Genomic DNA, 26,126 nt, shown 5'->3' on the forward strand with positions numbered 1-26,126 from the left:
AATCTTCTGTGCATTCTGCCATTGTTTTCTTGAGCACTGTGCCTCTAGTGAATGAATGTGTGTGAATTGACAATTTTCCAGGATATTTAATGTTTAATTAAACAGGAATCTGTTTAAATAATGACAAATCTTAGCAGAGGCCAAGAGAAAGAGGAATGTTGACCTTTTTTTGGAAAAAAATAATAAAGCTCTGTTCATGCACGGGCTTGTGATGCCTGGCTGTCCTGTCTAACTAAATGCACAAAGCGCGCTGCAAGGTTATGTCTGTGCCTCTGTCTATCGACATTATTTTGGCCATTGGCTTTGATTCTTGGTGGTTGACACAATTATTTACATAACTGGTAAACTCTTAATAATCTTGTGAGAAAAGCCTTGCCTTTTCAATTGTAAATGATATGGAAAAATTGTTGAAATTATAGCTAAGACACATTTATGTGAAGTAACATTATGAAAATAAATACACACAGTAGTACTAAACCCAAAAGAGTGGAACAAAATTATAAATAAGGCCTGTATGAAGTATTTATAAAGAGATTAAGGTATAACTTTGTGCTTAGTGGTGTCATGTGAACTAGCGTCTAATCTGACTGGGAATTAGGATGTGACTATGCAACAATCCCAGAGCACTGTCACTTACCCATAATCCCACACTGTCCCACAATGACCTGCTCCAGTTTAGCCACTAGGACTCACTGTGGCAGCCTCTCTGTTACTGGACCTAGAAATATTCAACCTGGAGTTAATCATATACGCAATGCATATCATAAATCATATAAAGAAATTGTAAAGTCTTGTAAAACTAAAGTATTTTTGGCAGTGTGACTGTGGGAGACTGAGTGGGATTTTGTCTTTGTCTTCTTGCATCAATAAGAGCTTTGATAGAAATGGTAAGCAGTCCGTGGACACTGTAGACTGAAAACATTTTTAGGTAAATTTCTGTATTTTTATTTAATTATAGATTTAGAAGAAACCTGAGCACAATCTTCAAATCATCACTGCGGAACGTGAAATGGATTCAGATGAGGACATGGATGTCTTCTCAGAAAAGGTAATAGTTTAGGGTACCTTAATGTATTCTAATGCAAATACATGGATTTATAGTGACAATGGTAAAATCTATATTTTTAAAGCAAAGAAATACCACATTCATAATCTTAAGGATCTTTCAGACAGAGATCATTTGTTTTCCTATCAGCTGTATATACACAATGTTGTACATTTGTGAATGTTTTTTTTATTTGAATATCAGGGCAGATTATTGCCAAAATGCTACAAAAAGAGATGATTAACAAGAAAAAAGGGCCAAAATTATATTGCACAATTTCAAACAATTATGAAGTAATGTGAGTAATTTTGCAGGCCTTTCATGTTATCTAGTTAAATCTCAGTTAACTCATTGCAAACCTGTTTTAGCACATTGCTGACGAATTCCAAAAATATCTTGTCAATCCAGAGACAACATTCTCACACACTGCTACAGATTTTGTTTACATCATCCTCAATTTGGTAGCAGAATTACTAATTAGTGACCCAGAAGTCATTTATTCTTCTGACCCGTGGGGTGCGACAGCCGCGCTCACAGCTTCTGTTTGTGTTTGAGCAGGTGGTCAGCTGTTGAGACCCTCTAATTATCTCAAGTGTCATGACACAAAACAAGGAACCTCAGCCTGGTGTTTTTCACAGACCAATATAATGCTTATTGTCTTCTTGAGTATTACTGCTGGTTTGTTTTAAGGCGGTGGGCAGGGCGCAAAATACTTTAGTGATTGTATTGATATTATTGATTATGTATCAGTCTCCTTCAAAAATAACAAACTGGTAGTGCAGTTTATTATTTCTTAAACCTTTGACAAAAACAAAGCCTAAAAAGTGACTATTGAAAAATGGGTGAAATTAACTGAATATTTTGGCCAAATGGAATTCTGTCTGGAAACTTCAGCCTAATTTGTGGCTGACCTTTTTTTCTGATCCAAAGGAATAGACTTTCCGAAAAGAATGATATTAAAAGTTTGAAAGCTTGCTAGGGAATAATCAGCTACGTGGCAACTATTGACCACAATACCTATGATTTTATTTCAAATCTGTTTCTGAAACTTTACAAACCTCAACGTCGCCTTTAAACTCTTATGTTTGAATTGGAAGACTATGCGAAAAATGAATGGAAATTTACTTTCAGGACCTGAGCAGCTGTCACTGTTGAGCTTCATTCACTCACCATAAACTGTTTCTCTAAAAAAAATACATAAATAAATAAATACAAATATTTAAAAATACATAAATACAAATATAAATAGATAAGTAGATAATAAATAAATAAATAGTTGCTCTAAACTATAAATAAGACTATAACTATAGATAAGATTTATATATATATATATATATATATATATATATATATATATATATATATATATATATATATATATATATATATATATATATATATATATATATATATATATATATATAAAATAAGCAAATAAATAAATAAATTGTTGCTCTAAACTATAAATAAGCTTTAGCCTGACACATTCGTCAATTGGCCCTATGTTAAACTCTCCATTTTAAATATTTTTAAGTAAAAGAAATCTATACTTTCAGGAGACTTTGTTATATCTTTACTGAGTTCATACATCTCTAATCAATATCTTAATTAGGCTATATAACATTTGACTAATGCAGTCGAGCCTATTTACGAGCCACATCCTGTAGTGACTAACTTTGTGCCACGAGCGTACGTGATAAGAGCCACTTTACGTTGAGCCGTTGCTTCACCTCCGGCTTCCTCGTGGTTCGTACGTCCTCCATCACCGCGGAGCAGCCAATCACAGCGCAGAGTCAGACAGTTTGACCAATCAGCGCGTAGATCGTAAACAGGGCTCGGCTTCTGCGCTTTACCCGCCTCTCCATGCGTCTCCTGCGGCTAAACTTTACTGTCCCATTCGTGCTTCCTGACTCCACTCACATGCGCTGACAAGGAAGAGCCGGAGAGTAGGTTTTAATCCGCGATAATTTGGAGTTTTTGTATATTTTTTGGTGAGATTTACGGTCATTTTTATGCACAAAGTAGAGACAGAAAAGTTTGCGTGCGTCTGTGTATGAGTACGTAACCAGGATGATCGCTGCCCAGCTACTAGCTTATTACTTCACTGAACTCAAGGATGACCAGGTTAAAAGGGTAAGACTTCATTTTTCTTTCAAAATAAGTGTCTGTATGAATGTTTTTTTAAAAGGTCACACTGAAGAAGCCATGCGGTCCAAAACGATGTAGAGGTCAGGGAGTTGCTTGACTGGACTGAAACCATTTCCTTATTGTGTTTAGATTGTACTTTTGGATTATCTGGGCCAGGAAACAGAGTTAAGGATACCGACCTGCTTCACTAGGATTTAAATAAACTGGTCAGTAGGACGTGACTGTGCAAATGTGAGCTGTGAAAGTAGTAGGTTAAGTACATGATGTAATCAACGTGGAAGTCAGGGATGAAAAGAAGCTCAGGGGAAAGTGATGGACTGAATGGGACAGTGCAGGCTGTTACAGGGTCACAATCGAGCTAATAGTGGTATTCTTTTAGTTTTGTTTGTCTTGGTATAATGTTTGTCTTATCATATGTGCTATATTGAAGTTGTTGACTATCAGTGATCCCTCTTGCAATGTGTCTGTGGATGAAACTTGAGCTTCTCCAGTCCCTCAGCAGTGGCCTACTTCCAGGTATAACTGTCATATAAGGTGATATTATCAACAACCCTTCTCTATTGTGTGAATTGTAATTACTTGATCTTCGTAACCTTCATAAATGTGGTTATTCTAGTCACATTTGGAAGTTAGGTTATCTTTTAGTGGAAACATTGTTCTGCCAAAGACGTCTGGTTCCTTTAAAACCAATTTCTGATGAGGTCACACTCACGCAGTTGCAGCATCACAGGGTTTTTCTCTCTGTAGTTGAGTAACCACATGGTCTTCCGACTTCTTTCTTCTCCTTCTTTTGGACTCAAATGTCATGCTTAAGACTTGCCTTACTTAGTTTGCCACAGTTCAGGTGTAGACTTTATTTAAGCCTAGTTCTGGTTTAGTCCAGGCTTAGTTGCAGGTTTATTAACAGTTTATTAGCAGTTTTCAGGCTGCGATAATGTCGTATTCTCATATGGAGGGCAAGAGCCATTTTTTTTAACAGACTTTGCCATGAAATATTCAAAAGGTAAATTCACAAATGTTGAATCTGGTCATTTCTGTTAGTGACTAGTGATCAAGAACTCACTGTATTACAGCAAAAACCCACATTTTAACAGTTAATTTTGACTGCTCCCATCTGTATTATATATTACTGGCTTATAGAAAACTGTGAGATCAGCTGAAACCCAGCAGGGTGTGTTCAATGTAACCTTAAACAAACTTGCTCCATGGGAGAAATGACTTTGATACAATAAAACTGTTGGTAACAAACAGCAAACTGAATAGTAATAGAATATAAAATGTAATTAATAAATATGAGGGATCAATTTATTGCCTAAGTAAAATAAGTGGAATACAATATAATTTTGTATAATAGTAAGTGAGTGGGTAAATGTAGCCTTCTTATTTGACTAAATCTCTCACTCTGCACTACTGTCTTTTCCTCTCTCCTCCCTGTCCTATTTCAGGGAGGAGAGAGGCCATGTGACCTAAGGTGAGCAAAGGAGGACTTACACACAAATAGACTGCTGAACACTTCCACGCGTGTAGCTGCTGAGGAGACCTGTGAAAGAGCTGCTTGTTCACTGATGTAGAGACTTATGCTTAAGATTAAAACACTGATGTTAGTGTGCCGATTGTACGTGTCATGACAGGTTTAGGAAAAACTTGCATGTTCAATAACTTAAATGTCCTTGAATGTGCTTTCTCCGTACTTCCTGCTGCTTCCCTGTCTGCTTTGCCCTGTAGCACTCAGTTGGGCTAAATGCTAAATGAAGGTGTAAATTAGAGCGCAGGACAGTATTTTTCCACATGGCTTTGAGGTGTATGTGCACACACAAGCATCGGGTTTCAGGTCCCCCGAACACGTCACACTGAGGAGAACAGTGCATTGTCAATGGAGGAATGCAAACAAAAAAGACAGATGCAGAGTGGAGGGGGCTGAGGAGGCCACAGTGAAGGAGGCGTGCTGTAGACAGGAGAAAGCTGCGTGTGAGATGTGTTGACAGAACAACACAGCCTTTACACACATATTGTTGTAACATACACACACACCCTATTCATATAAACACCAGTGTATCCACAGACAACAAAACCAGAAACTGCACTATTGGCAGTAAAAAGGTAGAAAGATGAAAGATTTTTATTTTTATTTTGATATCAAAACAGTTGTTAGAAAGTGAGAGTGAGGGGTGCACATGATCTGAGATAAAAATATCTGCTCTCAACACATTTTGGTGACCTCCGCAATGTGTTTAACACTTTACTACATTACACATGTGTAAAACATAGATATAAAATAGTAACTAGTAACACTTACCCACGTGTGTTGAGACCATGTTGTTGCTTGTTATTGTAAGGAAGCTGTAATTTCCACTTCTTAAGAGAAAAAAAATTAACATATGTTCCAATTTAAATAATTACGCCAGTCAAATGGAGCATAGGTAAAGCATTACATTGTACTCTTAACATTTAGACTGAATATAAGGAATGTAACACCTCCTATATGATTACTGACTGTAGCAGCTGACATATGATGTTGACGTGTCTAGGCTTGCTACAACCAAATATTTACTCTGTTTTTCAGATTGTAATTTGAGCTGTTACATGTTAAGCTTGTTTCAAATGCCCTGGTACTCTTGGTAAAACCTTTCCCAAGTTACAGGTTTTTGAGGAAACACAGTTCATTTGTTATTAGTTACCAAAACAAGAAGTACAGAATTCCTGTTTATCAGTTACACAAGATTCAACTGTACTTGCTTAAAGACTTGCACCTAGGAGTAACTCTTTTGTGTTATTATGTCCACTATATTTAGTTTCTTAAATGTTGATTTGGCTCAAACGTTTCTAATATACTATTTTCAGTTTCATAGTTTGTAAAGAGTAAGATAAGTAATGCTGATAGAATGTTGCTGCATCAAAGTCCCTTTAGTTATGGGTGTGATAGTAAATCTTTATTAATTTACACATAGTTACATCCACAGCCACAATATAAATCATATCATGCTATGATGCATTTTGAGAAATCATATGTCCCTGAGCTTATGACTAATGAATTGCAGTTAGCAGTTACGTTTATTACATTTAAAGAGCATTTTACAACCAAATGTTCCTGACTGTATCAGTGGGACTGTGATACTCTATGTAAATTAGATTCAAATATATGAGAGTGTAAACGGTAGCATATACGTTGTCTTATTTCAGATTGACAAGTACCTGTACTCCATGCGCTTCTCTGATGAGACGCTGTTGGACATCACACAGAGGTTTCGCAGGGAGCTGGTCAAAGGACTAGGACGGGACACTAATCCCACGGCTGCCCTGAAGATGCTGCCAACATTTGTGCACTCAATCCCAGATGGATCAGGTTTGTACCTCTGAGCCTTCCACGAAAGTGCCAACTTCAGTGATTAATAATTTAAATAAGAATGGAAAATAGTGCTGACAACAAATAAATTACAAAACAGTCCATGTGCTGAGAGAAGGGGTATTACTTGCACAGAGCAGTAATTACATCAAAATATTACAGGAAATGTATAAATGTTTGTGATTTTTATTTTAAAAAATCTATTTTGTCTGTAAATATTCTCTGGGGATTTCATAAAGTTACATCCCTTTTGCGTCCTGTCGGTTAAATTTGATACATACCTTATATTCCATCTTTTTAATTAAATTCCTCAACATAATGATTAATCAAAAAATGTCACCTTTAGCTAAATTATTTGTATGTTGCAACCATAACAGACATAATAAATATCTTGTAACTAACTCATCAGCAACAGTAACAGTAAGTTGCTTAGTCATAGTTAGGTGACAAATATTTGTCCAGTAATATTAATGAACTGACGTTGAGCTTTATCTGTGTTAAAGGGTGAGGTAACGAACTTCAAGAAGTTAAGCACACAAGACTGTACTGTAGTTTATGCACAGTATTTTATCCAGTGGTAACATAATTGGGCACAACTGGTCTCACTATATTTGTGGAAAGATTTGATAAGCAAAGATTGGCCTTGGCAGCGCATTGGGGTATATGATTTTTTAAAAACTGCTAAGGATAACCTCTGAGAAAACTTATGCTTTCAAATGAATCGTCTGGGTCATTTCCCCTTGATGTTGTGGTTTAGTAATGTTGTTGTGCAGCAGTAAGTGACAGCTAGACACTGATCATTAAGATTTGAAGGTGCTTCATCGATAATATTTTTCCATGTTTTGTTCAATCAGAAAAGGGAGATTTCATTGCATTGGATTTGGGCGGAAGTAACTTCAGGATCCTCCGTGTAAAAGTGAGCCACGAAAAGAAACAGACTGTTCAAATGGAGAGTGAAGTCTATGACACACCTGAAGATATTATTCACGGGACAGGACAAAGGGTAGGTTTATTAAACATCTTATTTAAAGGTGCACTATATACATTTTCTGCTGGAGGGTACACCACTTGCTTGTCTTTTGAAGATGTTATTATTTTGCCTTAGTGGAATGTTTCACAAAATGACATAGAATTAGAGGTGATTTTATTGCTGAATAGTATTTTGAAAAACATGCATTCTTACTTTGAGCATGGTTGCCTCACTTCACTGAAATGATCTGTAACTTTCCTTGGTCTTGTTACCTGCTAGTCTCCGTCGAAATGAGAATTTAATGCCACGCTGTGTCTCCATGAAACTGTAATTGCTTTGGCTGGAATGTTCCAAACAGGTGGTGGTCCCTCCATTAGAAAAGTTACACAGTTCACCTGATGTCTTTCCAGCTGGTACCGTTCATAATTACATTGACTTTTGTTATTGTAGCTGTTTGACCATGTGGCAGAGTGTCTCGGTGACTTTATGGAGAAACACAAGATCAAAGACAAGAAGCTGCCCGTCGGATTCACATTCTCCTTCCCCTGCCAACAAACTAAACTAGATGAGGTAATGGGCCACGCTTTTAAAATATATTTGATCAATCCTATGCAATTCTTGAGAAACATTATGAAAATGCCTCTTTGACTTCTTTTTCAGGGGTATCTTCTAACTTGGACAAAGCGCTTCAAAGCCAGTGGTGTAGAGGGAATGGATGTTGTTCAGTTGTTAAATAAAGCTATTAAAAAACGTGGGGTAAGTATTTTTCTCCATACCTCTATTTGTTAGTATTTTACCCCATAAGTTTTTGTTTTTCAAACTGTTTGTGTTGTAATATCCCAGGACTATAACGCAGACATTATGGCAGTAGTAAATGATACTGTGGGAACGATGATGACGTGCGGATTTGATGACCAACGCTGCGAAGTTGGAATTATTATTGGTAAAGTGAATATTAAACATTCAGCACCAGAAAAGTTACATAATGTACATTTAAAAATTAATAAAGTTTAAAAAATGCCAAATCAGTACAGTATTTGCAAAGACAGTTTAAAATGCAGTATGTATGGAGGAGCATTAACAAGAATTGCACAAGTAATGCATAATATAATCACAAATGTTTTAAATATATAAAGTAATTTATTGTTATTCTGTTAATTATAATCACTATCTGCATAAGCTGTACCTGACAAAGACTGGAGCTAACTGTATAAATAAACTGTGACAGAATATTAGTCACAAACATCAGTTCTGTAATGTTTTTTTCTGTCTTCAGGTACAGGCACTAATGCGTGTTACATGGAGGAGCTGCGTCACATTGAGCTGGTGGAGGGGGACGAGGGCCGGATGTGTGTGAACACCGAGTGGGGAGCTTTTGGAGACGACGGCCGACTGGAGGACATCAGGACCGAGTTTGACAGAGAGATAGATAGAGGCTCGCTGAACCCCGGCAAACAACTGTACGTTCTTATTTAGCATAGCGTTTGTTTTAAAGGCCAATGCTTTGCTAAATGACTTTTCAGAGTTTTCAACCGTGTTATAATGTTGTGTCACCTTCAATAATTTTCTCCGCCTCAGCCTTCAGTGGGCAGAACATTCTCTCCCTCAAGACCATCAATCAGCGTATTGTAATCCATGAAGCGCCTCTGTGTATTTTAGATCCTTATATTTTCAGCCAGTTTGTTCTGATCACGTAAAGGCTCAGAATTCCCCTATTACACGGTTTAGAAATGTGGATGCTAGCTACTATTACTTTGTAGCTTCATACAAAGTTACAAAACACTTAACATTTCAATGTGCCAGGAGATGCAGTCATCCCTCTGCACCCTCCGTTGGCATTTTGTATAGAAATCATCAGTTGTCCATTATTTTAACTTATTTACTATACTTAATATACTACATTATATATGTATAATGTATATTATATACTATTATGCACAATGTAAAACCCTTAGTGATGTTAACTAAATATGAAAACAATGTAATATTTTTATAGATTTGAAAAGATGGTCAGCGGCATGTACATGGGGGAGTTGGTTCGTCTCATTCTGGTGAAGATGGCTCGAGAAGGTCTGCTGTTTGAAGGCAGGATCACACCAGAGCTGCTCACCAAAGGCAAAATAGAGACCAAGCATATCTCAGCAATGGAAAAGTAAGTGCTCATATAATAAATATGCTGACATGCTTTTACTCTTTTTGTCTTATTTTGTATTTCTCTTTAGGAACAAGGAGGGACTGTGCCGGACCAAAGAGATTTTAGTCAAACTTGGTGTTGAGCCTTCAGCAGATGACTGTATAGCTGTGCAGCATGTAAGTATTAGACCCTTTAAAGTACTGTCATCAGGAGTTCAAAATTCCATAATGGAGGCACCATTTTGAATTTCAAGGGAATAAAATGTCAGTTAGTTTGCTTTTCTATTACAAAGGATGAAAAAAAATACTTTTTTTTTGTCTAAACATTGTATTTGAGCTTCACTAAAACAGACATAGACAACTCAAGAAAACAGGTTTGGAGGAGAGTTAGCTAAACTTAAAGTAAACAAGCTCTACCTGCTCTCAGGAGAGAAGCCATTATCAATGGATCCCAGAAAATGGGACTCAGTTTGGCTACGGGGGGCTTTCATCTTAGAGAGAGCAAGTCATGTGACTGTGGACAGGTTAAATACAGGTTTGATAATAAAATGGGGTTTTAAGTAATACTTTAATGAGTAATTGGTATAATGCACTAAACTATTTATTTTCAGACTTGTACTTTTGAACCTCATTAAATACTATTTAAGAATTTTACCTACCATCATTTTGCATGTTGCACTAAAAGGTTTGCTATACACGTCACTATTTGGAGTGCAGTAACATGAACAATGAATGTATTTAAAGTCACATGAAAGTATAAACATAACTAAATTATTGATCCAGTTGCTTGACATCATGATGATAAACTTGACCAAACTAATTTAAGAAGTTATTATGAGGAATGATTTGTGTTATATTATAAATTACAAATTGAAACAAATGTATAAAAAGGGAAAATAAATTCACTTAAAGTTAAATCCCCATCATTAAACTCAATTTTAACTGTTTCTGCGGATGTGGACGTGAACTGTCCAATCAGAGCTCTCCTCCTGGAGCCGACTCTGGTTAAACTCAGGGTTAGAGGAACAAAACCTGCTCTGGACCAGGTTAAGTTCAGAGTGATTTACTGTGGTGACTGACTCTGGGTTTCTGTTAACTCTTTAAAACTGAGCTGACCTGTTTTCAGAGTTAACAGACTCTTGAGTTTGTTCTAAACCTGCTTCTTAAAACAGGGCCAATGTCTTTGAACTGGGCTGATATCACGCACATGTATCTGACTGGTTTTCATTTGTCACCCCCTTGATTTTTCATATTTAGTGATATTCTGTTGTTAATAGTAAAAGCTAACCAGTCAACCAGACAAAAAGTTTTAAGAGCAGACTTTTTGTTGCTCATCCAAGCCACTTTTTCAGTTCAAGATGCTTCTTTCAGAACTGAAGAAGCAGCTTGACTGAGCAGTGAAATGTCTTCACTCTTACAAGTTTTTGTCCGGCTGACAGATTTAACTTTTAGCTTTTACTATGGATCAGACCTGGATGACTGAGGGATTGCACAGACCTCTGTAGTTAATTCCACTTCTAGAATTGAAGCAAGTTTTTGTTTAAAAAATTAAAAGTTTCTTAAGTCAAATGATAATATAATTTTATTATTTTCATCTGACTGACTATAGTTGCCTCTTTTTAGGTTTGTGCCATTGTGTCGTTCCGCTCAGCCAGTTTGATTGCCGCTACTTTGGCGGGGATCTTATTGAGGCTAAAGGAGAACAAAAGTGTAGCTCGTCTGCGGACCACTGTCGGCGTTGATGGGTCCCTCTACAAAATGCACCCACAGTGAGTGAAAGAGGCTTTTCATGTTCCTCTCCATCACTTTTATTCAGTGTATTATTTCTTAGTTGCAAAAATCATTTCTCATTCTCTCTCACTTTTCAGATACGCTCGCCGCCTTCACAAAACTGTCCGTCGTTTGGTCCCAGACTCCGATGTGCGGTTTCTTCTGTCTGAAAGCGGCAGTGGAAAGGGCGCTGCTATGGTGACCGCTGTGGCCTATCGACTGGCAGAACAATCACGACAAATTGCTCAAACATTAGCAGAGTTTCGACTGACCACTGAACAGTTACTAGAGGTCACTTACTGTTCTACTTTTATTTGTGACGTTTTCGTTTCTACACTAAAACTCACTGATGTGTATGACTTATTTTTTTAGGTGAAGAAGCGTATGAGAACAGAGATTCAAAATGGCTTATCAAAAAGCACTCAGGACATCGCCACTGTCAAAATGTTGCCTACATTTGTTCAACGCACCCCTGATGGCACAGGTAAGCCATATAACCCATTATATATAATACTGGGCATTTCTGACTATTCAACTGACTGTTTTTTCTTTAAATTGTGCAGAGAATGGAGATTTTCTAGCTTTAGATTTAGGAGGAACCAATTTCAGAGTTTTGCTGGTCAAGATCCGTTCTGGGAAAAGACGTTCAGTAGAAATGCACAATAAGATTTACGCAATTCCTCTCGAAGTTATGCAGGGAACAGGAGAAGAGGTGGGAACAATGGAGAAATTATTCATGTCATGTGATTGCAAACTTTGTAAACTTACAATTGATCCTTTTATCCGCAGTTGTTTGATCACATCGTCCATTGTATCAGTGATTTCCTGGACTACATGGGCATGAAAAGTGCTCGTCTTCCTCTCGGTTTCACATTTTCTTTCCCATGTCAGCAGACCAGCCTGGATGCTGTGAGTACAAGTTGCACTGATGTATTGTCCTTTGCTTATATTGGCTCAAAAGGAGACTCGTTGGAGAAATGTTTAAATTAACTTGGTGTGCAATAATATCTGTTTCAGGTAGATTCACAAAAATGGTCAAATATTTTATATCTGACCTATAATACTGTGTTTTTATAGGGAATATTGGTAACATGGACCAAGGGATTCAAAGCAACAGACTGTGAAGGAGAAGATGTTGTGGGACTGCTGAGGGAGGCAATTAAGAGGAGAGAGGTAAGTTTGATCTTTTAAATAATAAACACACACCATGGATAATTTGTTATGTGAATATATTTTCAAGTCCCAAGTAAAGAATTAAGCGAGAGGAATGACACACCACATGTCTTTAAAGGGATATATTATGCATGGTCAACTTTTAAGAGCTTTTAATCAGGTTTTAATTGTTCTCCCTTCTCGATTACTCTCTCAAATTATCCTTTAAAATGATAGCTTTCCACCATTATAATGTTGTTCCCTCATCAAAAACATGCCTGAAGAGGTTTTAGATATCATTCATGCATGTTTCAGTAATATAGTGACCTCTCCTGGACCCTAGTCAAACCCTCCTTACAATTAGCTGTAAGATTCTGTCTAAAGCTCCGCCCACAAGTTTACGTCACCCATACTCCCACATGACAATCCTCTATAAATATACAAAAGCATGATACAAAACTGTACACAACTTGATAAACCTGATGTGATGTGCAGTAGTTTCACTCGGGGGATGCACACTGATTGTGTTGTGATAGACTAAAACACATTAATACGTTGTTTTCCGCTAATATACCATTTTCAAAACAATAAAGGGTAACATGGTGATCTAAATTTGTTGTGTTAGCAGTTTACTCCATAGAAGTAAAATATTTTTCTTTAATCTCCTGCAGTCAAGGCGCCATTGCTCTAAAAATACCCGTTTTCCCCTTTTCCCCCATCCACTGCTCTTCACTTAGCTCACGTAGGATTCATCAGTGTTGCATAGCTTTTTTGGCACAAATAAAGGTCAGTTAACCAATGTGTTCTTTAACAGGAGTTTGACCTTGATGTTGTGGCCATAGTCAACGATACAGTGGGAACAATGATGACCTGCGCCTATGAAGAGCCAACCTGCGAGATAGGCCTCATTGCTGGTCAGTAAAAAAAAAAAAAGTATCCCTCCTGAAGTTTATTTTATTTCTTCCTGTGTTCTATATTCAAAATACTCTCTGCATTTCCTGTTAAAAGGTACGGGTAGTAATGCGTGCTACATGGAGGAGATGAGAAACATTGAGATGGTTGAGGGAGATGAGGGTCGGATGTGTGTCAACATGGAGTGGGGAGCCTTTGGTGACAACGGTTGCCTCGACGACTTCAGGACTGAATATGACCGCTCCGTAGATGACTTGTCTCTCAATCCAGGAAAACAAAGGTGAGTTCTCCCTACCCAAACACAAGACTGTAAGGATTGGATTGGGTGAGACACAAATTCCACAAGACAAGACGTGTCACGTGATTTGGTCTACAATAACAAGACAAGACGAGATTTTGACATTATATTTGTAATAAATAAATGTAGCTATTCGCTCACATTTTTTTTTTCTTTATTGAATATTTTTGCTGTCATTGTAGCACTGCATTTTAAACTAAGTTGGCCCTTTTTTGTTGTGTGCATAATCTTGTGGCAATTTTGTTTCACAAGGTCTCGTGGCATGACATCTTGTCCAGTTCCTATAAAGCCTCCTTTTCACTGTCAAAAACACCTGTTAAACCATTAACCATTCACTACCTGAAACATTTGAATGTCTACTACTTTAAAATGCCTGTGTGTGTTTTAGATATGAAAAGATGTGCAGTGGGATGTATCTGGGTGAAATTGTGAGGAACATCCTAATTGACCTAACCAAAAGGGGATTCCTGTTCCGAGGTCAAATCTCAGAGACACTAAAGACCAGAGGCATTTTTGAGACAAAGTTTCTTTCCCAAATAGAAAGGTAAGTTGTTTTTTTAAATTTATTTTTTATTAAACAATTGTCAGTGGTTCATATATTTTCTAAAACATATCTTGTCTTCACAGTGACCGTCTGGCATTACTGCAAGTGAGATCTATTCTCCAACATTTAGGTCTGGACAGCACGTGCGATGACAGTATCATAGTCAAAGAGGTAGTTGCTTAAAATGCACACATTTGTGAGCAAATACAACTCATTTGCACACTTTAATACAATCTTTTGACCCATGAACTGACAGCACATGTGCAACACAATGGGGATCTATCAGAGTTTACTTTTAAAACTTCAGACAAATGATGCAATAGTGATAAGCTTTCTTTTCTTGAAGGTATGTGGAGCTGTGTCACACCGTGCTGCTCAGCTGTGTGGCGCAGGAATGGCAGCTGTGGTGGATAAAATTAGAGAAAACAGAGGACTGGACATTCTCAACATCACTGTAGGAGTGGATGGGACGCTTTACAAACTTCACCCACAGTGAGTCTTATACAGGCACAAAGTATATGATATAACATGCATAGATACACACAATATTTCATGATTACAATCCTTTGTTTTTGCCCAGTTTCTCCCAAATCATGCACCAGACAGTAAAGGAGCTGGCACCGCAGTGTGACGTCAACTTCTTGCTCTCAGAGGACGGCAGCGGCAAAGGGGCTGCCCTCATCACTGCTGTGGGCTGCAGGATGAGGAGTGAAATGAATGGCAAATAAATAATTCAGCATACACTGCAACCTGCCCAATATGGCACACTCTACTGGAGTTCTGTTGCAGTTTCACTATATTATAGAACAAGTTAAATGTCAACAGCTTTAGTCCAAACAGTAGGGAGGAGATACTTTCTTCATAGCCAGAAGAGACAAAAGCGGGATTAGTTTTGTACAAAATAGTTTCTTGATTATTCCTTCTATTTATATTACAATGTTAGAACTTAAAACGTGCTCAGTTTGTGCCTGTCGTGCTTTCACACAGGCGCCCTCCACAGGATAACTGTGGTTACTACACTCAGTTATATTTTATAGTAGCAGGGTGATATTGAAAGGGCTATAATAATAAACTTATAGAAAAAGGACAAAAACAGTGAACAAAGTCAGGACAGCAAAGGAATGAGTGATGTAGAAATGTACAATGAGATTAAAGGGAATATTTGTTTATTCTTGATATATTTACACAATGATGCTATTTATTTTATTTTTATATTTGGAAGTGAATCTGTGTTACTGATGATTACTGTAAACAGCACATTGGGCCAAAGAGGAACAAGGCTTTTTTTTGCCTGAATGCATTTGCTTGTATTGGCCTACACTGTGCACACGCTGCTGTGTTTAATTTGCATTGAAAAGAGTTTCAACATGTACTGTACCAACAATATTCCCACACTATATTCCCATGTTATACCATCTTAAAAGGGCAGCACTAATTACTAGCCTACTCATGCAAAAGACAGAATTATACAACTTCTCTTTTAAATATTGCATGTAAAGTGTTACAGGAAATTAAATGGATTACTGTAAAGGAACATCTTAAAAATTGGTGCCATGAAAGTTCAAACCCTTGTATATTATGTTAAAACATTCTTTATACGTTTTGTCCCATGAATGTTAATTGACCTGCTATTTACAGTGAATGTATTGTTCTAGTGCAATTGTAATACCATATCAAGAATCTGCCACTTCTGCTTAAAACTTCACTGATGCTCGCACCTTATTCTTGCTTTCGTTCACTCAACATTTGTCTGTCTCAAATAAAAATCTTGTATTGATTTTAGGTTGACTTTGCTTTGATTGAGTTTGTTGGTTTTTTTTTAATTATTATAAATGAAAACATTTACTTCAATACTTTAAGTGTGTCATCTCACTTTATGGACAAATACAGAAGTCATAGTAACATCCTCATGCATCGTGCCATGCCAACAACTTTATAGTACACCCAAAGCCATAATCATAAGAAAATACATATATTCACATCTTAAATATCATGTAAAAAGACTTTGGAGCAGCATTAATAATACCAGAAACACCAAGACCACTTCCCCCAATACTCAACCCTTGAATACAGTACCTAAAGGCAGCATCACAACTACGTCCATAACTAAAACATACTAAAAGACCCTTTAAAATGCCCATTAAAAAGTCAATTAACTTGTTTCTGTATTAAAAGCAAGTAAATCTTAAAAAGTATGTCAATTTAATAAATCAGTTTTTATAGCATGAATCCACACATCAGTGACTATTTATGATTTTGCCTTCATTAAAAAAAAGTTTGTATCCAATTATAACCAAGCATTTACACACACCCACACACACACCTTATTCAGAGATAGGCAAGGTGAGTTAAGTCTTTTGCCTAAACACACAACAGTATTTACAGGTTCAGAAAAAAAAGCACCAACCCCTGAGCCAAGACTGCCCATTTTAACTTAATACATTGTTGTCAGTGAGTGTCAGTGAGTGCGGTCAACAAGGTTTATCTGTTGTATTTTGCCTTTACATGTTGTAGTCTTTGTTTTGTTTCATCTTTAGAGGATTGAAACACTTTCTTCATCTGGATTGCTGACTCTAGTTTTCAGTATCTTTGTTGATATCAAGGGTGTTGCTGGTTAAGATGGAGGCCCCCTGGCGGTGGCTGCGTGTCATTGTTAATCTGTGTGTGTGCATACGCTGAAGCTCCATTTTATCTTCCTCTGACAATTTGACAAAAGGACACCAAGCAAAAGCTTGACGAAAACCAACACGAAACCTGGGGATGTACAGGTAGAAAAAATATATAGGACTTGTCTTGGTTGGCATTTTTCTATTAATGTAAAAAAAAATAATAATAACAAAATTAAATTACCTCTGGTTTAGATAACAAAAGATAATAGGATTGAACATGGTTGAGCTCATGGCCAGCCAGGATATAGCAAGATACACCTGTGGACATGAGAGGAGAAAGTGACAGTTAGAATTATCAGTAAAGATAGACAAGTACTTTCTCTGTTCTGTTATAAAAACGTTTTAGATAAAATATGCACTGGACACGGACCAGTCTCATACATTACCTGGCCAGTTCAAACCCAAACCACAGGACTGCCTGGGTCAGGCAATATCATACAGATGTTTTTATATGACTAAAAACAATGAAAACACACCTGCTGGATGTACCACTTCTTATAGATTTCTGAGTTGAATGTCCCAAGTATGAAATAAACGTGATAGGGCAGCCAGCAAAAAGCAAAGGTTATCACCATAACAATCATCATCTTCACAACCTGTGAACATTATTAAAGAAAATGTATTAATATAGCAAAATTAAAGGAAAATTGTGTTAAAGTGTGTGTGTCACCTTCCGCTTGGATATTGTGTGATTGCGATAATAGTCAGAGGCTTCTCCAGGGATGTGCGCCCACCACAGCGTACGACCTACCAGACTGTAGGTCACCACCATCACCATCAGAGGAAGTAGGTAAAGCAACACTATCAGCGAGTACTGGTAACTGCAAATAGTATTGACCCATTAGACTATGTTTTCATTTCACATACAAAAGTCATCAGAATATGTCACTTTCAGAAATGATAACTGTTAACATTCCTACGATTAGGTTTTAGATTTAGGTTTTATAATATTGTCAATCAGGATAGAAATGAATATCACAGTTCACAATTTGAGATTCAATACATTTATTATGTAATTTGTGCAAAAAACAAAAGTCCACACACACTGAAATTCTTTTGCAGGGCTCTCAGGGGGTTTGGCATATTTTATCTTTATGTTGGGGTGTTGCTTATCTGACTATGAGCTTAAAGGACCAGTACATGAAGAGGCTGGACTAATACCATGGATGTCTTAAAAGAATGCTAATAGATAGATAGATGTCCTCTTTGTTTTCTTTGTTTTGCTTTGGAAAACACCAGTAATCTGACCAGAACATGAATAAACAGCTTGGATGAGCAGTGAAACGTCGTCACACTTATTTTATATTTCTTTGGCTATGATGAGGAGAGTTCATAGAGTGTAAGTCAGAGCCTAGTGGCAGGAGGACAAATTATTCATAAAGATCAAGTAGGATTTGTCAATAACAGATCCTCAGCTGATAAGATGCAACAAATGGGTGGAATGGGAAATGTATTCACTGCTTTGTCCAAACTGGCCCAAACTGAGAACTTTTGTAGGTGGATTAGAACCATACTGTATATTCAGGAACAAAAAAAAAAAAAAAAAATATATATATATATATATATATATATATATATATATATATATATATATATATATATATATATATATATATATATATATAATATATATATATATATATATATATATATATAATATATATATATATAATATATATATATATATATATATATATATATATATATATATTATATATATATATATATATATATATATATATATATTATATATCTATATATATACTATATATATATATATATATATATATATATATATATATATATATATATATATATATATATATATATATTTTTTTTTTATTTTTTTTTTTTTTTTTTTTGTTCCTGAATATACAGTATGGTTCTAATCCACCTACAAAAGTTCTCAGGTTTGGGCCAGTTTGGACAAGCAGTGAATACATTTCCCATTCCACCCATTTGTTGCATCTTATCAGCTGAGGATCTGTTATTGACAAATCCTACTTGATCTTTATGAATAATTTGTCCTCCTGCCACTAGGCTCTGACTTACACTCTATGAACTCTCCTCATCATAGCCAAAGAAATATAAAATAAGTGTGACGACGTTTCACTGCTCATCCAAGCTGTTTATTCATGTTCTGGTCAGATTACTGGTGTTTTCCAAAGCAAAACAAAGAAAACAAAGAGGACATCTATCTATCTATTAGCATTCTTTTAAGACATCCATGGTATTAGTCCAGCCTCTTCATGTACTGGTCCTTTAAGCTCATAGTCAGATAAGCAACACCCCAACATAAAGATAAAATATGCCAAACCCCCTGAGAGCCCTGCAAAAGAATTTCAGTGTGTGTGGACTTTTGTTTTTTGCACAAATTACATAATAAATGTATTGAATCTCAAATTGTGAACTGTGATATTCATTTCTATCCTGATTGACAATATTATAAAACCTAAATCTAAAACCTAATCGTAGGAATGTTAACAGTTATCATTTCTGAAAGTGACATATTCTGATGACTTTTGTATGTGAAATGAAAACATAGTCTAATGGGTCAATACTATTTGCAGTTACCAGTACTCGCTGATAGTGTTGCTTTACCTACTTCCTCTGATGGTGATGGTGGTGACCTACAGTCTGGTAGGTCGTACGCTGTGGTGGGCGCACATCCCTGGAGAAGCCTCTGACTATTATCGCAATCACACAATATCCAAGCGGAAGGTGACACACACACTTTAACACAATTTTCCTTTAATTTTGCTATATTAATACATTTTCTTTAATAATGTTCACAGGTTGTGAAGATGATGATTGTTATGGTGATAACCTTTGCTTTTTGCTGGCTGCCCTATCACGTTTATTTCATACTTGGGACATTCAACTCAGAAATCTATAAGAAGTGGTACATCCAGCAGGTGTGTTTTCATTGTTTTAGTCATATAAAAACATCTGTATGATATTGCCTGACCCAGGCAGTCCTGTGGTTTGGGTTTGAACTGGCCAGGTAATGTATGAGACTGGTCCGTGTCCAGTGCATATTTTATCTAAAACGTTTTTATAACAGAACAGAGAAAGTACTTGTCTATCTTTACTGATAATTCTAACTGTCACTTTCTCCTCTCATGTCCACAGGTGTATCTTGCTATATCCTGGCTGGCCATGAGCTCAACCATGTTCAATCCTATTATCTTTTGTTATCTAAACCAGAGGTAATTTAATTTTGTTATTATTATTTTTTTTTTTACATTAATAGAAAAATGCCAACCAAGACAAGTCCTATATATTTTTTCTACCTGTACATCCCCAGGTTTCGTGTTGGTTTTCGTCAAGCTTTTGCTTGGTGTCCTTTTGTCAAATTGTCAGAGGAAGATAAAATGGAGCTTCAGCGTATGCACACACACAGATTAACAATGACACGCAGCCACCGCCAGGGGGCCTCCATCTTAACCAGCAACACCCTTGATATCAACAAAGATACTGAAAACTAGAGTCAGCAATCCAGATGAAGAAAGTGTTTCAATCCTCTAAAGATGAAACAAAACAAAGACTACAACATGTAAAGGCAAAATACAACAGATAAACCTTGTTGACCGCACTCACTGACACTCACTGACAACAATGTATTAAGTTAAAATGGGCAGTCTTGGCTCAGGGGTTGGTGCTTTTTTTTCTGAACCTGTAAATACTGTTGTGTGTTTAGGCAAAAGACTTAACTCACCTTGCCTATCTCTGAATAAGGTGTGTGTGTGGGTGTGTGTAAATGCTTGGTTATAATTGGATACAAACTTTTTTTTAATGAAGGCAAAATCATAAATAGTCACTGATGTGTGGATTCATGCTATAAAAACTGATTTATTAAATTGACATACTTTTTAAGATTTACTTGCTTTTAATACAGAAACAAGTTAATTGACTTTTTAATGGGCATTTTAAAGGGTCTTTTAGTATGTTTTAGTTATGGACGTAGTTGTGATGCTGCCTTTAGGTACTGTATTCAAGGGTTGAGTATTGGGGGAAGTGGTCTTGGTGTTTCTGGTATTATTAATGCTGCTCCAAAGTCTTTTTACATGATATTTAAGATGTGAATATATGTATTTTCTTATGATTATGGCTTTGGGTGTACTATAAAGTTGTTGGCATGGCACGATGCATGAGGATGTTACTATGACTTCTGTATTTGTCCATAAAGTGAGATGACACACTTAAAGTATTGAAGTAAATGTTTTCATTTATAATAATTAAAAAAAACCAACAAACTCAATCAAAGCAAAGTCAACCTAAAATCAATACAAGATTTTTATTTGAGACAGACAAATGTTGAGTGAACGAAAGCAAGAATAAGGTGCGAGCATCAGTGAAGTTTTAAGCAGAAGTGGCAGATTCTTGATATGGTATTACAATTGCACTAGAACAATACATTCACTGTAAATAGCAGGTCAATTAACATTCATGGGACAAACGTATAAAGAATGTTTTAACATAATATACAAGGGTTTGAACTTTCATGGCACCAATTTTTAAGATGTTCCTTTACAGTAATCCATTTAATTTCCTGTAACACTTTACATGCAATATTTAAAAGAGAAGTTGTATAATTCTGTCTTTTGCATGAGTAGGCTAGTAATTAGTGCTGCCCTTTTAAGATGGTATAACATGGGAATATAGTGTGGGAATATTGTTGGTACAGTACATGTTGAAACTCTTTTCAATGCAAATTAAACACAGCAGCGTGTGCACAGTGTAGGCCAATACAAGCAAATGCATTCAGGCAAAAAAAAGCCTTGTTCCTCTTTGGCCCAATGTGCTGTTTACAGTAATCATCAGTAACACAGATTCACTTCCAAATATAAAAATAAAATAAATAGCATCATTGTGTAAATATATCAAGAATAAACAAATATTCCCTTTAATCTCATTGTACATTTCTACATCACTCATTCCTTTGCTGTCCTGACTTTGTTCACTGTTTTTGTCCCTTTTTCTATAAGTTTATTATTATAGCCCTTTCAATATCACCCTGCTACTATAAAATATAACTGAGTGTAGTAACCACAGTTATCCTGTGGAGGGCGCCTGTGTGAAAGCACGACAGGCACAAACTGAGCACGTTTTAAGTTCTAACATTGTAATATAAATAGAAGGAATAATCAAGAAACTATTTTGTACAAAACTAATCCCGCTTTTGTCTCTTCTGGCTATGAAGAAAGTATCTCCTCCCTACTGTTTGGACTAAAGCTGTTGACATTTAACTTGTTCTATAATATAGTGAAACTGCAACAGAACTCCAGTAGAGTGTGCCATATTGGGCAGGTTGCAGTGTATGCTGAATTATTTATTTGCCATTCATTTCACTCCTCATCCTGCAGCCCACAGCAGTGATGAGGGCAGCCCCTTTGCCGCTGCCGTCCTCTGAGAGCAAGAAGTTGACGTCACACTGCGGTGCCAGCTCCTTTACTGTCTGGTGCATGATTTGGAGAAACTGGGCAAAAACAAAGGATTGTAATCATGAAATATTGTGTGTATCTATGCATGTTATATCATATACTTTGTGCCTGTATAAGACTCACTGTGGGTGAAGTTTGTAAAGCGTCCCATCCACTCCTACAGTGATGTTGAGAATGTCCAGTCCTCTGTTTTCTCTAATTTTATCCACCACAGCTGCCATTCCTGCGCCACACAGCTGAGCAGCACGGTGTGACACAGCTCCACATACCTTCAAGAAAAGAAAGCTTATCACTATTGCATCATTTGTCTGAAGTTTAAAAGTAAACTCTGATAGATCCCCATTGTGTTGCACATGTGCTGTCAGTTCATGGGTCAAAAGATTGTATTAAAGTGTGCAAATGAGTTGTATTTGCTCACAAATGTGTGCATTTTAAGCAACTACCTCTTTGACTATGATACTGTCATCGCACGTGCTGTCCAGACCTAAATGTTGGAGAATAGATCTCACTTGCAGTAATGCCAGACGGTCACTGTGAAGACAAGATATGTTTTAGAAAATATATGAACCACTGACAATTGTTTAATAAAAATAAATTAAAAAAACAACTTACCTTTCTATTTGGGAAAGAAACTTTGTCTCAAAAATGCCTCTGGTCTTTAGTGTCTCTGAGATTTGACCTCGGAACAGGAATCCCCTTTTGGTTAGGTCAATTAGGATGTTCCTCACAATTTCACCCAGATACATCCCACTGCACATCTTTTCATATCTAAAACACACACACAGGCATTTTAAAGTAGTAGACATTCAAATGTTTCAGGTAGTGAATGGTTAATGGTTTAACAGGTGTTTTTGACAGTGAAAAGGAGGCTTTATAGGAACTGGACAAGATGTCATGCCACGAGACCTTGTGAAACAAAATTGCCACAAGATTATGCACACAACAAAAAAGGGCCAACTTAGTTTAAAATGCAGTGCTACAATGACAGCAAAAATATTCAATAAAGAAAAAAAAAATGTGAGCGAATAGCTACATTTATTTATTACAAATATAATGTCAAAATCTCGTCTTGTCTTGTTATTGTAGACCAAATCACGTGACACGTCTTTGTCTTGTGGAATTTGTGTCTCACCCAATCCAATCCTTACAGTCTTGTGTTTGGGTAGGGAGAACTCACCTTTGTTTTCCTGGATTGAGAGACAAGTCATCTACGGAGCGGTCATATTCAGTCCTGAAGTCGTCGAGGCAACCGTTGTCACCAAAGGCTCCCCACTCCATGTTGACACACATCCGACCCTCATCTCCCTCAACCATCTCAATGTTTCTCATCTCCTCCATGTAGCACGCATTACTACCCGTACCTTTTAACAGGAAATGCAGAGAGTATTTTGAATATAGAACACAGGAAGAAATAAAATAAACTTCAGGAGGGATACTTTTTTTTTTTTTACTGACCAGCAATGAGGCCTATCTCGCAGGTTGGCTCTTCATAGGCGCAGGTCATCATTGTTCCCACTGTATCGTTGACTATGGCCACAACATCAAGGTCAAACTCCTGTTAAGAACACATTGGTTAACTGACCTTTATTTGTGCCAAAAAAGCTATGCAACACTGATGAATCCTACGTGAGCTAAGTGAAGAGCAGTGGATTGGGGGAAAAGGGGAAACGGGTATTTTTAGAGCAATGGCGCCTTGACTGCAGGAGATTAAAGAAAAATATTTTACTTCTATGGAGTAAACTGCTAACACAACAAATTTAGATCACCATGTTACCCTTTATTGTTTTGAAAATGGTATATTAGCGGAAAACAACGTATTAATGTGTTTTAGTCTATCACAACACAATCAGTGTGCATCCCCCGAGTGAAACTACTGCACATCACATCAGGTTTATCAAGTTGTGTACAGTTTTGTATCATGCTTTTGTATATTTATAGAGGATTGTCATGTGGGAGTATGGGTGACGTAAACTTGTGGGCGGAGCTTTAGACAGAATCTTACAGCTAATTGTAAGGAGGGTTTGACTAGGGTCCAGGAGAGGTCACTATATTACTGAAACATGCATGAATGATATCTAAAACCTCTTCAGGCATGTTTTTGATGAGGGAACAACATTATAATGGTGGAAAGCTATCATTTTAAAGGATAATTTGAGAGAGTAATCGAGAAGGGAGAACAATTAAAACCTGATTAAAAGCTCTTAAAGTTGACCATGCATAATATATCCCTTTAAAGACATGTGGTGTGTCATTCCTCTCGCTTAATTCTTTACTTGGGACTTGAAAATATATTCACATAACAAATTATCCATGGTGTGTGTTTATTATTTAAAAGATCAAACTTACCTCTCTCCTCTTAATTGCCTCCCTCAGCAGTCCCACAACATCTTCTCCTTCACAGTCTGTTGCTTTGAATCCCTTGGTCCATGTTACCAATATTCCCTATAAAAACACAGTATTATAGTTCAGATATAAAATATTTTGACCATTTTTGTGAATCTACCTGAAACAGATATATGCAACCAAGTTAATTTAAACATTTCTCCAACGAGTCTCCTTTTGAGCCAATATAAGCAAAGGACAATACATCAGTGCAACTTGTACTCACAGCATCCAGGCTGGTCTGCTGACATGGGAAAGAAAATGTGAAACCGAGAGGAAGACGAGCACTTTTCATGCCCATGTAGTCCAGGAAATCACTGATACAATGGACGATGTGATCAAACAACTGCGGATAAAAGGATCAATTGTAAGTTTACAAGTTTGCAATCACATGACATGAATAATTTCTCCATTGTTCCCACCTCTTCTCCTGTTCCCTGCATAACTTCGAGAGGAATTGCGTAAATCTTATTGTGCATTTCTACTGAACGTCTTTTTCCCAGAACGGATCTTGACCAGCAAAACTCTGAAATTGGTTCCTCCTAAATCTAAAGCTAGAAAATCTCCATTCTCTGCACAATTTAAAGAAAAAACAGTCAGTTGAATAGTCAGAAATGCCCAGTATTATATATAAATGGTTATATGGCTTACCTGTGCCATCAGGGGTGCGTTGAACAAATGTAGGCAACATTTTGACAGTGGCGAATGTCCTGAGTGCTTTTTGATAAGCCATTTTGAATCTCTGTTCTCATACGCTTCTTCACCTAAAAAAATAAGTCATACACATCAGTGAGTTTTAGTGTAGCAAACTGAAAACGTCACAAATAAAAGTAGAACAGTAAGTGACCTCTAGTAACTGTTCAGTGGTCAGTCGAAACTCTGCTAATGTTTGAGCAATTTGTCGTGATTGTTCTGCCAGTCGATAGGCCACAGCGGTCACCATAGCAGCGCCCTTTCCACTGCCGCTTTCAGACAGAAGAAACCGCACATCGGAGTCTGGGACCAAACGACGGACAGTTTTGTGAAGGCGGCGAGCGTATCTGAAAAGTGAGAGAGAATGAGAAATGATTTTTGCAACTAAGAAATAATACACTGAATAAAAGAGATGGAGAGGAACATGAAAAGCCTCTTCACTCACTGTGGGTGCATTTTGTAGAGGGACCCATCAACGCCGACAGTGGTCCGCAGACGAGCTACACTTTTGTTTCTCCTTTAGCCTCAATAAGATCCCCGCCAAAGTAGCGGCAATCAAACTGGCTGAGCGGAACGACACAATGGCACAAACCTAAAAAGAGGCAACTATAGTCAGTCAGATG

General features: G+C 36.9%; 1 protein-coding gene and 1 pseudogene across 1 annotated transcript; one reads left to right on the plus strand and one right to left on the minus strand.

Moving 5' to 3' along the window:
• The first annotated feature begins 2,924 nt into the window (after positions 1 to 2,924).
• LOC117393482 (hexokinase-1) lies at positions 2,925 to 16,098 on the plus strand. The gene is made up of 21 exons (XM_033991591.2): positions 2,925 to 3,178; positions 6,374 to 6,536; positions 7,391 to 7,539; positions 7,957 to 8,076; positions 8,167 to 8,262; positions 8,350 to 8,449; positions 8,783 to 8,966; positions 9,503 to 9,658; positions 9,729 to 9,816; positions 11,263 to 11,408; positions 11,508 to 11,700; positions 11,782 to 11,893; positions 11,973 to 12,121; positions 12,199 to 12,318; positions 12,487 to 12,582; positions 13,376 to 13,475; positions 13,570 to 13,753; positions 14,160 to 14,315; positions 14,399 to 14,486; positions 14,662 to 14,807; positions 14,896 to 16,098. Exons 1-21 carry the CDS (start codon positions 3,116 to 3,118, stop codon positions 15,041 to 15,043), a joined length of 2,757 nt encoding a protein of 918 aa, XP_033847482.1. The 5' UTR covers positions 2,925 to 3,115; the 3' UTR covers positions 15,044 to 16,098.
• Positions 16,099 to 22,526: 6,428 nt separating this feature from the next.
• LOC117393483 (hexokinase-1-like) lies at positions 22,527 to 26,032 on the minus strand (annotated as a pseudogene).
• Positions 26,033 to 26,126: the final 94 nt, after the last annotated feature.

The sequence above is a fragment of the Periophthalmus magnuspinnatus genome, unplaced genomic scaffold (genome assembly GCF_009829125.3).
Source record: "Periophthalmus magnuspinnatus isolate fPerMag1 unplaced genomic scaffold, fPerMag1.2.pri scaffold_151_arrow_ctg1, whole genome shotgun sequence".
NCBI classification, from domain to species: domain Eukaryota; kingdom Metazoa; phylum Chordata; class Actinopteri; order Gobiiformes; family Gobiidae; genus Periophthalmus; species Periophthalmus magnuspinnatus.

What these genes read in the sequence shown, in the direction of transcription:
- LOC117393482 (XM_033991591.2), top strand. Translation starts at nt 3,116, where the DNA reads ATGATCGCTGCCCAGCTACTAGCTTATTACTTCACTGAACTCAAGGAT. An exon ending in TGCAGGGAACAGGAGAAGAG is followed by an intron (nt 12,122 to 12,198) that starts GTGGGAACAATG and finishes TTTTATCCGCAG; the next exon opens with TTGTTTGATCACATCGTCCA. An exon ending in CTTTACAAACTTCACCCACA is followed by an intron (nt 14,808 to 14,895) that starts GTGAGTCTTATA and finishes GTTTTTGCCCAG; the next exon opens with TTTCTCCCAAATCATGCACC.